Source organism: Castanea sativa, chromosome 9, assembly GCF_040712315.1.
Source record: "Castanea sativa cultivar Marrone di Chiusa Pesio chromosome 9, ASM4071231v1".
Taxonomy (NCBI): Eukaryota; Viridiplantae; Streptophyta; class Magnoliopsida; order Fagales; family Fagaceae; genus Castanea; species Castanea sativa.
Window position 1 is genome coordinate 45,805,783 of NC_134021.1, and position 16,123 is coordinate 45,821,905.

A 16,123-nucleotide genomic window follows, 5' to 3' on the forward strand; every position below is an offset into this window, starting at 1 on the left:
GAGACAATATGAAAATTCAGGACCAGTTAGGACGACATAGGAGTAAGGAGTAGTTAAGCATCATATCTAAAACAACAAATCAAACATGGAAGACATGTTGCTATACTCATCCCTCTCTCTTCTTCTCCTCCTTGCAATAGCTTTCAAGTTCTTGCTCCAAACAAGAACAAAACACAAACACCACCCACCAAGCCCACCTTCTCTACCAATTGTAGGCCATCTCCATCTCATTAAGAAACCCCTCCATCGTACTTTATACCACTTTTCACAAAAATATGGTAACATCTTCTCTCTACGATTTGGGTCCCAACTCGTGGTCATTGTATCATCTCCATCTGCAGTTGAAGAATGCTTTACCAAGAACGACATCATTTTAGCCAATCGTCCTCGCTTCCTAGCCATCAAGCACATTACCTACAGCCACAACACCGTGGCAGCAACTTCTTATGGAGACCATTGGCGCAACCTTCGCCGCATCACTGCCTTAGAAATCTTCTCAACAAATCGTCTCAACATGTTTCTTGGCATCCGAAGAGATGAAGTCAAGCACTTGCTATGCAAGCTGTCACGAAACTCGTGCCAAGGTTTTGCTAAGGTAGAATTGAATTCAATGTTCTCAGAGCTGACATTTAACATCATAATAAGAATGGTGGCAGGAAAGAGATACTATGGGGAGGACGTGAAAGACGAGGAAGAAGCAAGGCAATTTTGGGGGATAATGAAAGAGATAGCAAGGTCAAGAGGGCCCTCAAATCCAAAAGAGTTTGTGCCCTTGTTGCGGTGGATTGATCGTAGGAGTTGTGAAAAAAGATTGATGAAACTAGCCAACAGGGCAGACGCATTCTTGCAAGGTCTTATTGATGAGAAGAGGAGTAAGGAAGAGAAGGGGAACACTATGATCGATCATCTGCTTTCTTTGCAAAAATCACAGCCTGAATACTACACGGATCAAATTATTAAAGGGCTTATACAGGTATGTGTAGGTCATTTCTCTTTACTTCTTCTTCTTCTCCTCCTTATTTTTGTTGTTGGAAATAGATGTTAATTAAAAAGCTGATAACATCAATAACAAGATTGTTAAAGACGATGAAAATATATATTGGAAATTCTGTAATCAAACAACCAAATCTGACCCAATTGTTTAAATTAAACATTTATAGCACAAATTTGAAGTCAACTGCAAATCAATCTCGTAGTCTTGATTTCTAAGCAGGAAGTTGTTTATGTAATTATATTCTTCTCACTATCTTTGTATATTTTTAGAATAACATTCTCTTGCAAGGTTGAGACTTGAGACTCTAAAATATATATATATATATATATATATATATATATATAACCGAAACCTTGACTTTTTATTGACCTCTCCTTACCACATTATTATTATTTTTTTACCACATAATAATAATTATTAATAAAAACACTTCTACTAAAACATGAAACCTAAGAACTCTTCCCTACACAAGTCATCTCTTTTTTCCTATTTGACTTTGAAGGCCTTTGCTTTATCTATATATATGCCTTTGATTTTTTTTTTTTTTTTTTTTTTTGACTTTCTAAGAGCTTGCATATCAACAATGTTAAAATATAAAAAATAAAACACTCTCTCTCTCCAAAATCAAAACTTGATCTTAGTCTTTTAATGGCTAAACATACGGTGTCTATTCTCTCTCTAGTGAGAAACCCTAAACGGCTAAACATGCTTGAAGAAATTTACTTCTCACTAATGGATCCACAAAGAAGGAAATTGGTCGAGCAAAATAATACATGGTGGGGACTTTATGGTGAGTTTTTCTCTCTTCTCCGAAGTAGGACATAAATCATAACACCTTTATAGTAGTATTGAATCTATAGGTGGTGACTAAATACTCATATATTTCGTTTTATGGTTGAATTTTTGTGATAATTTCCAAATTCAATTTGTATTCTTTGTATTATGCTTTATTAAAAATTAAATTAAAAAAAAAAATTGAATTGTTGGTTTCGGGATTTGGATTACTAACAGCTTTAGTAAAGTTAAAAGTTTAAAACAAAGTTAGAATTGTTAATTGGTAACTTTTTAATTTATGCAAAATTGCTTTTCTTAAATGCTTTAAAAAAAAAAAAAAAACTTGAATTGATTGAGACAAATAAGCAATGGAAGTAGGAAAAGAGAAGATAGATAACGAGGGCATCACAATCCAACGAATGATTGCCAAAGTTCAACTAGTACTTCTTATTCTTTTTTTACATTTAGATATTTCAAAATCTATTCTTTCAAAATTTCTCTTATTTGTGTGCATGACGAGGGTTTGTTTTATTTATTGGCTTAAAGTGTTCAAAGGATTTTTCTTTATAATAATTCTACTATTTAAGCTAGATGACTAAAGCAACCTTTACTTAATATTTGGTACATTTATTTTTCTTTACTCTAACAAAGTCACTTTATTCATCTGAAGGTTGAGACTATATAACAGTATTGGCGTTAGTGTTATCACTATTAGCCTTTGTATTTTTCTCTTATTGATGTAACTTTTATAAGTGAAAATTTACAACTTTTGTTCAACTTTTTCCTCTATCGCACGAATCAGCGACTAGTTTTATATATAATAGTACAGAGAGTTATAAGTCATTTACCGAATGAAATTTTGTGATACTTATTAATCTTTAATCATATCTTATTAATTATTTTATGTTATATTGTTCTTTTTCACAAATATAAATTTTGTTTTTTACCATCTAGAGGTAAGCTAAAGTTGGGTTAATTCTTTTGTCCAGTGCTCTTCCATATTCACCAGACGAAACACTAGGCCAATGCATATTACCCTACTTGTGCTATCTAGCATGACTATCTATTGCATTGGAGTCCAATTTGTTGTGTCGATAGTAACGTAGAAATTTAGAATGAACACCAACAATATCTCAACCTTTTGACTCAGGGATATTTTATTAGGATATCCTTTGTCAGAATACTATTAATCAATTCGTAAAATTAAATTTCTAGCTATTAATCCATTTTTACTTTAAAATTCTTGGCGTGATTTTAAGAATCTCTAAAATAAATATTAGCTATCGATATTAGCTGAAAATAAAAATATGAGCTATCAATAAAATTCTTGGCGTGATTTTACACCTTGAAATTTTAAAATTTGAAATTTATCTTATGAAGTTTGGAGTATTTGGATTTTACACTTTGATATCTCAAAATTTGGATTTTACAGCCCCATATTATGAAACTTCAGGGTGTAAAATTCAAACACCCATAAATTTTAGAGAGTAAAATCCAAACACCCTCAAACTTTAAGAGATAAAATCCAAAATTTGAAATTTCAGAATGTAAAATCTAAATATTCCCAAATTTTAAGAGTATAATTTGCAATTTACTCTATTTTTAAATTATTGTTGTGATTTTAAGAACTTATTGAATGTATAATAAGCAGGGCTTGTTATCTGCTGGGACTAAAACATCGGCAGTCACATTAGAGTGGGCAATGTCCAATTTACTCAATCATTCTCAAGTGTTGAACAAGGCTAGGGTTGAGCTGGATAATCAAATTGGACAAGAAAAATTAATCAGTGAACTGGATGTCTCTAAATTGCACTATCTACAAAATATAATCTTGGAGACTCTTAGATTGTATCCTGCAGCCCCATTGCTTTTACCCCATATGTCCTCTGAAGATTGTACAATTGGAGGATATGATGTTCCACGTGAGACAATGTTATTGGTTAATGCATGGGCCATACATAGAGATCCTAATATATGGGATGATGCAACTAGTTTTAAGCCTGAGAGATTTGAAAGTGGAAAGAGTGATGTAAACAAGTTAATGCCATTTGGACTAGGAAGGAGGGCTTGTCCCGGGGAAGGCCTTGCCCAACGCACAGTAGGCTTGACATTGGGGTCATTAATTCAGTGTTTTGAGTGGGAAAGGATAAGTAAAGAAGAAGTTGACATGGTTGAAGGTAATGGGTTCACCATGCCCAAAGCTGTGGCATTGGAAGCCATGTGCAGAGCACGCCCGATTATAACTAAGATTCTTTCTATGTCTGAGGATGAGTTTTGAACAATGTTCTTGAGGTTTGCAAGAATAGCCTAGCTATATTTCCAGAGATTACTTTAATATTAGTTACTTAGTAAACATTTTTTTTTTTTGATGAACATTAATTAGTAAACGTATTGTAATAAGTATATTGCTAGTATTTGTATTGTATTATTGTATTCGTACATTTTTAACTTCTTTTTTTTTTTCTTTCTAGCTTGCCCTATATAAAAATTCGTATTAACTTTATAGTTTATAGGCATAAGGAATAAGAAAGGTTTTGGAAAGATTAGCATATTGCTTTCCTACTATTTTATGTGACATTATGGTTTACAGTTGTTAATTTAATAGAGTATTCAAATAAAATTTTTTGGGAAATGATGCCATTTAATTGATCTTTTTATGGGATAAACATATTCATTTGCTCTTATATATATACATACATACATACATACATATACACACACACACACATATATATATATACACATTTTCAAAGTGAGCTATCTTAAGCCAAGTTTGAGCTCGAGCTTGAACTTTTAATAAAGTACTACAAAATCAAATATAAACAACTCAAAGTTCACCTTGGCAATATTTTAGTTGGATCACTATATTGTGTCATTCCAAATGAATATCAACTCATGCATAATAACAATAAAAAAGAGATTAGTTTAAGTTATATCTAGAGTAATTTTAGAAGAGTTACATTATTTTTACACTATAAATTATTAACAATTGTAATGGTTAAAAATATACTAAGTCTTTGTTTGAGAGTTCATAAGAGAATGAAATAGGATTACAAGGGAATGGAATGGAATGTATTTAAGCAAGGAAAAAGAATGAAAAAGAATGGAATTAAGTAACCTCGATTGGATGTTTTAAAATAAAGGAATGAAAATGAATAAAAATGAATGGAATGTAAGTGATCTTATTTGACAGTAACATCGAGGGAATGAAATTGAATCATTTTATGATAATATTACTATTATACCCCTATTTTAAAATAAATTGTTGAATATATAAGGGTATTTTGGGAGTTTTAGTAAAAAATTCATTAAATCTAATTTCATCCCCTCTCATTCCTCTCAATTTCGGGGGAATGAAATTTGAGATTTGAAGGAAATAGAGAGAAATGAGTATTTCCTTCTGCCCATTTCATTCCCTCCTATTTAAACTCCAAAATAAGATAATGGACTTTCCATTCCCTCTATTAAAACTCTCAAATAAGAGAAGCGAAGAATATTCTAAAAGTATTATTTTCATTCTTTTACATTATTCTATTCACTTCTTCCAAACGAGGGCTAAGGCCATGTCATCAATTTTCTAAAATTAAGAGAGCCCAGTAGGAAGCAAAGGGCAAAGAGAAGTTACAATAGAAGTAGCTGGGTCCATGATGGATTTTTCTCTCTCTTCAATATCATTAATACACTTTACACTATTCATCTCAGATAATTACACACGTTTTCTAAAAAATACATACTCATAACAAACACTAAATTATGTGTTTTCAGTTTTTAAAAAATGTTATAAAAACATGTTACCAAACACATTTTTTTTCATTATGAGTACTCAAAAGATGTTTTTTTAGTACATTTTTTAAATCAAAGTTTTCACATTATTTTGAAAACTAAAACCACAATACTCCTACCTAACGGGCCCTGACTATTCCAAAGCTTAGGGGTGGAAATATGGGCATAGGGGAACTTTCCCTCTCTTCCTCACGACCTCTCTCAATTTCCACTTCTGGCTAACTATGGGTCAAAGTTTTGGAGTTTTTTTTTTTTTTGCATTTTCTTGTATTTCAGCTTATTTTGATTTCTCTTTCCACGAAGCACCATTAGCCTTTGTTTGCTATAAATTGTGAATTTTGGGTTTGACTCTCCACTAACAAACAAATCTAACAAACCAAGGGGAGATTTAGGCTGTTCTTACATTTTTGGCCTTTGTATCAAAACATCCCCGATACTAGTCTAATAATTTCAAAAAGAAAAAAAAGAAAAAAGAAAAAGATGTCATGGGCCAAATAGTTGACCTCAGATACCCCCAAAATTGTATATTAAATCATGAAATAGAGATAAATCAAGTAAAAAATAGGATGCATGGGACTTTTATTTACCCCAAGTAATTTAAAAATGTTAAAACAATCATAATATCTAATAGAAAAATAATTAACATTATAAACATACTACATAAATTTTATTAAATTATCTTCAAATTTTATAATTTTTATAGCTAGTTAATTTACATAATAATTTTAATCCCATATTATGTGATATGGATGACTAAATACAACTCAATATAAAAATTAAAAACAAACAAAATAAATCAATAATTGAAGTTTATAGCTACTGTTATTTTCTTTCAATTTGTTATCAAACTTAAAAAAGAAAAAGAAAAAAGAAAAGGTTGAGTGGAGACAATTTGAACATCATAAGTAATGAAACGTCATGCTTTTGGAGCAATGACATATATCTTGGAGTGGGTTGTGTTTCAAACACTTAGCAATTAGCATTGTACTTTGTGTCCCACGTTGATTAGGAGTGAACCATATTATGTGTTTATAAGCCATTATCCATCTTAAGTGGTAACTTGAAAGATAATGGGCTAGATGTTAAAGTTGGGCATGGGTTGGGTTGGGTTTAGATTTGTCTCTATCATTTTTGGGCTGTATCATTTTTTCCTTTCTTTTCAATCTAGCCCAATTCTGTTCAGCCTGTTGGGCAATACCGAAGCAGCCCGTTGGGGGCATTTAATGTGCTGCCCGTTGGGCATGCACAATGACCGTTGGAGCCAGCCCACTATTCCTTCTTTTCCTTTGGCTTTTAAACCCTTCAACCATATTTTACTTCTTAACATCTTTCCTTTTTCCAGCCGCACTCCACAGCTTTTCTGCTCCTCCGTTTCTTTGTTTGAGTGTGCATTCAACTTGAAGAAATCACTATAATCTAATCTAGGGGGTTGTTCTGCGAAGAGAGTCATTTGCACCGAGTTTTACTTCGGGTGGCACGAATCAACTTTTAAGGACAGCGCATTTTTCGTGATTCTATAGTTTGTAAGATCTTTCTAACTCTATTTATTTATTTTTCTCATTGCTAATTTTTTAGGGTTTACATTGTTGAATCAAACTTGTTTGTTTAGCCATATTTACCAACAATATAGACGATGGTTTGGTGGCGGTCTAAGCTAGTGGGGGGAGATTGGAGATAGGTGACTGCTAAGTGAGAGTATGAGACCAAAGGGGTGAAGATGAGTCGTGGTGTTGGTAGAAGGAGATTGACCTTAAGAAAGTGTGAATCAAAGGGAGAAAATTTTGAGAGTGAAGACAAGAATTTGAGAAAGTGATAATAAGATAAAGAAACATGCATTTGAGAATCTGAAACTGTGAAGCAAACAAAGTTAGATGCACCATATATGCAAGAAAATAAGACTTCCACCTGACTCCTAAAACATGTAGTTTCAGTTGGTTATTTGACTTTATTTCACACGTAGAAACCCTTAATCATACCTTTTCACATGCAATTACATGATCAGGTAATGTGAATGAAAGATGTGTGATATATATGTTACTTTCTTTGCTTAAACTATTACGTTTTGAATCAAGTACTAGAAGTTACAGTGAACATTGGAATAATCTTTCTTCTCATTCTTCTTTTATCCTTTCTTTTACTATACATTAGAATAATCTTTCTTCTCATTCTTTTTGTATCCTTTTTTTATTGAACATTGGGAATAATCTTTCTTTTCATTCTTCTTTTATCCTTTCCTTTTCCTATTTAATGTACATATAAATGATTCCCAAATGAAAATGTTAAAAGGAGTTCACCTGTTTATTATCCCCACTCATAGGAGCAAATGCCTTGAAGACTGATACAGAATTTTGCTTTTCTACCCCATTAGCTCCCTAATCAAATCCCAAAATTCAATCTTTCCCTCCTCTCATTTCCTCTATAGTGGCGAATTCAAACCATTTTTATTCTCCACATGAATCCACAATTACCAATTGGGCCTAGGAATGTACCTCTTGAGCCAGGTGACGCACATAATGCATCTTGGAGTGTACCAAATGAAGTGCATGATGACATGCCAACGGTTACTTTTCACATTTGATGCCCTCTCTATAATCAATTTACTGAAGCCTGGCCACCACTATTTCATCTCCGAAGTCACGGCTACGTTGACAATGCACTTGAGCTTGGACTTGCTGCTCAATAGGAACCTTTTTTATGGTGCTTTTGCAATGTCACTTATTTTTCTTACTCTTGTCTTCAAGAATTTCATTTGGCGTAATGTGGTAAATGGGCAAGTCCCCTTGAATCAACAACGTCGCCTCCCATTGGTTCCTGCAAAAAATATTGCTTGAGTTGGATTGTTGCATGGAAAATGATACATGTATAACTTGGTAGAATAATATGATAATATATAGAAATGTCTAGCAATAAGGGGGATTGAGGTTGAAATCCCGTCTACACAAAAGATCAATTGGAGTTTTACTCTGATGATAAAAGCAATTATCATAGAGTAGATGCTATAAGTTTAAATTCTTCTATATATATCCAAAATAATAATAATGTACACATGTATGTTAATAGAAGTTCTTTCCATAAATTTGGAACAAGATATGCAATTGTAGTGTCTTCTTTTATCTATAATAAATTTTAGTTTATGTTGGTAAGAGGAAAATGATGTATATATCCAATGCATGAAATAATTATTGCTCAGCCATACAACAAAAGCTTTTCTTTAGATTTATTTTTTTTATTTTTTATGACTAAATATCTATAATCAACAGATATAAGAGGAGGAGTTTGTGATCTCCATCTCCGTGCTTAACCTAGCCGTCAAGATTAACAAACCGATGGTTTCTTTTTTATTCTTTTATTCTTAATGGTCAAATTAGCCATTAATATGTTTCTCTTCAAAATAAAATATAAAAAAAAGTCATGGATATTGAGGGAAAGACCATCTTGAAAACATAATAAAATTTAATGGACCAAAATGAAAAATCTCAAATTTAAAGATTTATTTTTGAGGAAAATTTTTAAAAATGGTAAACTACGTATTTGGTCCCTATTCTTTACACTATATTTCAATTTGATTCTCAACCTTTTAATTGTGTTAATTTGGTCTCTAGTCTTCTATAACGTGTCAATTTAGTCTCTGTTATTATCTTTTAGATGGAAATTAATAATGTTACAAACGACCAAAATATAAAAAATTAGTTTATTGCCACATTAACGGAAACTAATTTTATATTTTGGTTGTTAATCACATTAACAATTTCCATCCAAAAAATAATGTCAGTGACTAAATTGATACGGTACTAAAAAGTTAGGGACTAAATTAACACATTTGAAAGGTTGGGGACCAAATTTAAATATGGTATAAAAGATATGAACTAAATACGTAGTTTACCCTTTAAAGAACTACATAGTACATACAATTAAAATAACCTCTAAACTTTGAGGGTAAAAAATATGATTTAGTTTAAAATAAAATAAAACAAACTAAACAAAAGAGGGCTGGTTTGAAAAATAATATATCTTCACAATTTATGTGTTAAAGCAATCGCATTTCATAAAAATTTGAATTTTCAAAGATGAAAATAAAATAAAAATGGGAATAGAGGGAACACCACGTAAAGTTAGTAATAAGTCGCTATAAAATCAATTATTAGTATCTCCGATTATCAAAATCTTTCACCTAAATCCATAATCATTATTCTATATGTTGTCAAAGATGACGAATTTTTTTTTTTTCTCAGAAGAAAGATGACAAGTAGTCATCCACATGGGCTGTGAAAATGGTGGAATAAACTCACATTTTATCTGATATGAATCTACATTATTAGCCTTCTGTTTAATTTTTTTAACCTATAAAATACTAAATTTGGCATTACAAATTTGTTATTGGTTCCAGGCTCTTTTCTTGAAGCAACTTAATTGGTTCGATTCCTTTTATTATAATTTTTGTAGGAATCTTCTTTCTTTGCCTACTCTACGTTTTCTTTTACCAACAAAAATAATTTGGAATCTACTTTGCGTCTATCTTTTGTGCTTTAATTTTTTCTTTATGTTTAGAGGTTTGGAATAGATGCTCTTTGAAGACCAATATAAAAAGCAAGACGCCACCACTCTCCCACCAAATTCAAAACCAAAATCAAAATCCATTTTCAAGAGAGTTCGCTCTAGTCCTCTTCTCCATACCCCTTAATGCTAATTCAATTAACCTTCTTCATCACACAATGAATTTCCAGATGGAGATCTGGGTGGTGGCATCATGCACCTTAATTATTTGGAGTGGGCGGAGTAGGGAAGATCATGTGTGGCATCAGTTTCTAATGCGGCCCCATATCTGATGATGGCACCATATGACCGTTAAAGCAAAAGTCTCCTGAAGATGCCATACATATGGGTATTCTCTGAGTAAGTGTCGATGCCCTCTCTATAATCAATATCTTGAGGCTGGGTCATCACTGCTCAATATTCTTCTATGTCACTGCAATGCAGCATTGAAAATGTTAGGGAAACTACAAATTTTACAACATAAACCTTACAGACTGACTTGCCACCAATCACAGGAAACTGATTTATTATTTGATATTATTTATTATATTGTTTAAGTGACACCAATCATATTGTTGTCACATAAATTTGTAATGAAATTTGTAATAGTTCTTATATTTTCTGCATTGATATTGCACTTGAGCTATAGAGTTGCACAAGTAATGTCATCAAGGATCGATTTGCTTTGGTTTAATCTAGATGTTCTCTAAGTTGTGTAGTTGCATTTTAAGAAATGGAAACCTTACCTCACATACGTCTCCGGCAGCTTGTTAGTGTTTTTCAGCCGGAATAAAAAAAAAGGCAGCTTGTAATGTAATAGTGTTTATGAATGTACTTGATCATAAATAAAAATAAATAAATAAATAAAAAAGTGTTTATGAATGTATCTATGTACATAAATATACAACAGAAAATGTTTGACTTACCTCGAATACTTTTTGAATTAAAATCTCATTTTGTTTTAATGAGAAATTGCTACATCATCCACTAACTAAATAAAATGTGGAGATCAAAACTCACTACCTCTTGCAATTGTATATTTAAAATAAAATGACATACCCAGTTAAAAAAAGTACTGGAGGTAAGCCAAATCCTAACAAGAAAAAGAAAAAAAATAAATAAAAGGAGAGGAAAAAAAATGCATATTCCTCTTATTTTTATAATTATTTATTTGTATTTGTGTGCATGATTATTAAAAAAACTTTTTTTTTTGGGAGGGAGAGGGGGTAAATATCATATATTTCTTATGAATGGCCATTGGCCAATGCAATATAATAAATTTGTTATGGACGTGCATGTCGATTGAATAAAATAGCAATGGATTTATTATAGCTCCACTAATAAAAACTTGCATATGTTCACCTAATTAATTAAATACTAATTAAAATACTACTATTATTTAATAATGGTACTATTTAATTAATTAAGTGAACATGTGACAAGTTTTTATTGATGGTGTATAGAGTAGAGTAGGAAAAGTAGAACAGAAAATTTAGACTCGTTTAATTGTACTTCTCTTCCCTTTCGAAATAGAAATGTAGGCTTTTATCATGGAATTTATGGAATCAAAGGTTTATTCTTGTAAATAAAAAAAAAAAAAAAAATGGGACACTGCTAAATTGTCTTGTACCAAAACACTTATAAGCTCATTGTATGATTGCCCATCAGTTGAGTTCGTCCGAAACTTTGAGTGGACCAAATCGTTACAATATTGTAATAATCAAGAAAGAAAGTCCAAAGCTTCAATTTGGCACAGTTTATATTAAGGAGGAAAATTATAAATTAATAAGAGTATGTGGGTACTAGGCTTCAGTCCTTGTGAAACCATTTCATCCTGAAGGTGAAGAGCCCTTGTTCTATCACCTTTTTTACAGTGGCTTGCAATCAACGTCTCGTAACTGCGCGCAGTTGGGGCCAGTGAACGTTCTTTCATAATCCTCAAATATTTTTTTCTGCTTCCTCTACTTTCCTACACAGGCAAAGGCTCCTAATCAAAGACACACAGACCAATAATCCAGGAGACAGTGAGTTGTTCTCAATTTCATAGTAGAGTTTGAGAACTTCATGAAACTCACCTTTTTTTCCATAACCCTCAATCAGATGAGAGTATGTAATCTCATCAGGCAGGAATCCTCTACTAACAAAATAGTTAACATTACATTGGCCTGCTCCACGTTCCCATTTTCACTGAGCTTTCCTACCATCTCATTGAAAGCCCAACAACTAGGAACAAGTCTCCTCTCCAACATTTTCTCACAATGTATTAAACTTTCGTCCAATTTTCCTGCTTTAGCACACCCCTCAATGATAAGATCAAAACATTTGCTATAAACTTCACACCCAGATCTTCCATCTCCTTCATTAGGCAATGTGGTTCTGTTATTCTTCCCTATTTACAATGTAATCCTATAAACAAAGTACAGATATAAGGATTTGCTTGTAAACCTCTATTAAGCATTTCTTCATACACTTTCCACGCTGACTCCAAATTCCCAAGCTTTACTTTAGCTTGAACAATTAGTGAATAAGCAGCTGTATCAAAAATCATACACTTACAACATTCTCTTCAATAAACAATAAAATCTTCAATTCTTCCCTCCTCTAAAATCTTTAAGATCAAACTGGTATTAAAAATCACTGAAGGAGAGCATCTCTTGCCATGGATCTGGTCCAATATTTCGACATATTTCTGCAAATTCCCTTCCTTGCACAATGCAATTACCATGGTTTGGATTGTTACCTCATTTGGATATGTTCTTTTTTGAATCGTATGCTCATAAATATTCCAAACTAGAGGGACTTGATCAAATTTTTGAACAACATGAATCAAAGTATTGAAACTTATAAGGATTGAAGAGAAGCCGCTTTCTTCCAAATAGCAGCAGACTTCAAAAGCAATCTCAAAACATCCTGAGTTTAGCATAAGCCTGTACTAACAAATCAAACACAAATGGAGTTGAAACAGTAATCTTGAAACTTCAAAGTAGAGAATCCACAACTGAAAAATCTAAAAGGCCTCCCTGCATTTTTTTAAAAAAACTGATTCAAGCAATGCTCGAGCGTCCACAATATGAATTGTGATGCAGTAGCCAACAAAATTTTTGAGTCAGAATGTCCCAATTAAGAGGCAATTTTTTTATGTGTCTGCACATTACCAATGAAATCAAGAAAGCATATAGGGAAGTACATTCTAACATTGTCAATCTCAAGATAGTCATCTTACCTTGGGCAAAAACCACTTAGATGCACAGCATCCTGCAAAAACTAACAGTTAATCAACCCATCAAAGTTTGATTTTTGTTGGGATGAAAAAGCATGAAAAAAGAATTGGTTTTTTTCATTATTATTATTAATTATTTTTTATGAATAAGAAAACTTTTAATTAAAGGCCAACGTAACAAGAAGCAGAAACTAGCTGAAAACATCCAAAAATAACAAAGCAAGAGCTACAAGCTAGCAACAAATAACAAGGATCAAAAACTGATACAGCTATCCTCCACAAACAGCAAAGAGCCTATTAAAAATTTAATTAGAATTCACATCATAATGAAATATAAAAGAAACGAAGAGCATATTCTTTTTGTTTTCTTTTAATACAAATAAGAGATTAGAGAAATGAAAATAAGATTTTTTTTTTTCTCAATAAAACTTGTTACTTATTTATGTGTGTGAGAGAGAGAAAGAGAGAGAGAGAGATGAAATAATAAAAAAAATAATAATAATAATAATAATAATAATACATAAATTTAAAGGTGAAAGTCAAAGTTTACTAGTTGTTGATACCTATTTTCATGACACATATTTTTACAAACCCAATTCATGTATTGTATTATATATTTTTCCTTTGAAGCATGGCTCAAGCTCATGTGAACATATTGGGGAAATTGAGGGAGTGTGATTTGGAAGAAATGGGTTTGTTCTTTTTAGTCCTTTTGCATAAGCCCAACCCAAGTGTGCTATCAAGTGGGTAAGAGATACTGATAGCATCTGAAGCTCATGTAGGAGGTCTTGCATCCAAAATTTCCACCCTAAAAGAGGTCTTATACTCTCACTGTTTGTGGCCCAAAGTTTTTTTCCTAACCCATTTTTGTCTCCAAAACATAGTTAGCTCTCATTGGCCAACTACAGTTGCTAGCCCTCACTTTAGGTAAGCCTCCCAATTAAGAGTCTAAAACAGCTGAAAATGAGGAGCCAATGGGTGCTTAGTTAAATCTTTCCCAAATTATGCATAAATCAAGCTAACTCGTTTACCCAATTAAAGCAAATCAGAAACCATAGATCAATTCAGCACCTTGAAGGTCCATAGCCTCATCTGTTAGCCTAAAAAATAATCATTAAGGACACCTAAAGGCTACTATAAAATTCTCCCTTCGGCTCAAAACAAAGTCAATTACGTTTTACCCATATAGCCGAAACTTTAGAGCAAAAGCCCATGGAGCCAACAATGATTCTCAGTGCCCATTTGATAAGGGCTTTTGAAGAGTGTTTTCTATGATTTAAATGTTCAAAATCGTGGGTTCCACCTTAGAGTGAGTTGTTTGGTAAGGATACCATTTCATGGGTATTTAGATAGTAGTACTCAGTATAGGTGGCTTAAAACATGTATTTAGAGAACCATTAGAAAAGTGGATTCAACATTTAAATAACAATTCTAAATGACACAATTGTAATATTGTGAAAATCGTGGGACCCACACATAGTCTGTTGATATAACAAAAGACAATTGTTTTTTTCTCTCTCTCAATGACTCACTAGAATTTGGAATATGCCTCGTTACATTCTCTTCTTCAATATGACTCTTTTATTTCTTTGGGTAGATTTGTAAAAATATGTCTCACTTGTATAGGAATGATTCTATATATATATATATATATTTATTTATTTATATATTGGCTCTCTTTCCCTATAATCGTGTGACGTATAGGTTTGTGATAGAAAATAAATGAAAAGATACAACCAATAGGATAAGTTTGAACCATAAATGGATGAATTTGCTCTAGAGCACAGAGTTTGAACTCTCCCAAATTGCAGCAATAGAATTAGAGTGGGTTGTTGGCAGATAAGATGGTAGCAACAGATCGGGTTGAAAAAGTGAGAGTGAAATTCAAACCGAACGATGAAGAAGTGAAGGATTTGTAGTGGACTATTGGCGGCTACGAAGAGAGATATCGGTGATAATGAATATATTTGATGGATGTTATGCATCGATAACATGATAAAAATACTTTTTTTTAATGTATTTTTTAAGTTTTATGTGTGAAATTCAACATATAAATTTATAAAACTTATATAATAAAATTTATATTAACCATAAGCTTCACTCTTACATAAAATGTCAACCTTGTGATGGCTTTGTAAAACAATTTATGCATAGTAAATATATAGTCCAAAAGATTTATACCTAAAGAAAGTGGAGAAAATACATCATGTACCGGGTGTACGTATATTTCCCCCCTTTCATATGGAAGTAGATCTCACACATGTTAGTAAATATACATGAACTAGATGCATGATATACCTAGCTTGAAGTGCTATTGAGAGTTTAAAGACTAGAAAGTTTGACACATTGCCTTCCCAACTACCACCTACGACACTGGGTGAGTAAATAAGAACGTAATTGAATCTTCTCTCTTTTAATTCCTTTCTCTTTTTTTCTATTTTTAACCCGAGGCGGCTCCAAGATTACTTTCTAGAGGGATCAATAGTGTTGGAATAAGAAATTTGTGGTGGGAGTAAAAAACATATTGATTTTTTTTTCTGTATATACAACTTTCATATTATATACAATAATTTAAAATAGTATTCTAAATATTATTTACAATATAGTCTAAAAAAATTATTAATAATTTAAAGATTGGTAAGAAAACTACCAGTGAATGCATAAATAAATATAATTAACTAACTAATCATATATTTTTGTCAAATTAATAATAATTTATTATATTTAATATCAATTATATAAAAATATATGATAAAAGAGAATAGTAAAACACCTGGAAGTAAAATTGGGAGTAGACATGAAACTAAGAAAAAAAATAA

At 31.9% G+C, this 16,123-nt stretch overlaps 1 protein-coding gene and 1 pseudogene across 1 annotated transcript; one reads left to right on the forward strand and one right to left on the reverse strand.

Moving 5' to 3' along the window:
• On the forward strand, positions 1-4,204 carry LOC142611022 (cytochrome P450 81Q32-like). The gene is made up of 2 exons (XM_075783020.1): positions 1-973; positions 3,420-4,204. Exons 1-2 carry the CDS (start codon positions 86-88, stop codon positions 4,044-4,046), a joined length of 1,515 nt encoding a protein of 504 aa, XP_075639135.1. The 5' UTR covers positions 1-85; the 3' UTR covers positions 4,047-4,204.
• A 7,642-nt stretch (positions 4,205-11,846) lies between these two features.
• LOC142609316 (putative pentatricopeptide repeat-containing protein At5g36300) lies at positions 11,847-13,181 on the reverse strand (annotated as a pseudogene).
• Between the last annotated feature and the right edge of the window lie 2,942 nt (positions 13,182-16,123).

Excerpts from the sequence above, each read along its gene's own strand:
- LOC142611022 (XM_075783020.1), top strand. The coding sequence starts at position 86 with ATGGAAGACATGTTGCTATACTCATCCCTCTCTCTTCTTCTCCTCCTT. Across the intron at positions 974-3,419 it reads TTATTAAAGGGCTTATACAG|GGCTTGTTATCTGCTGGGAC; the intron begins GTATGTGTAGGT and ends TATAATAAGCAG.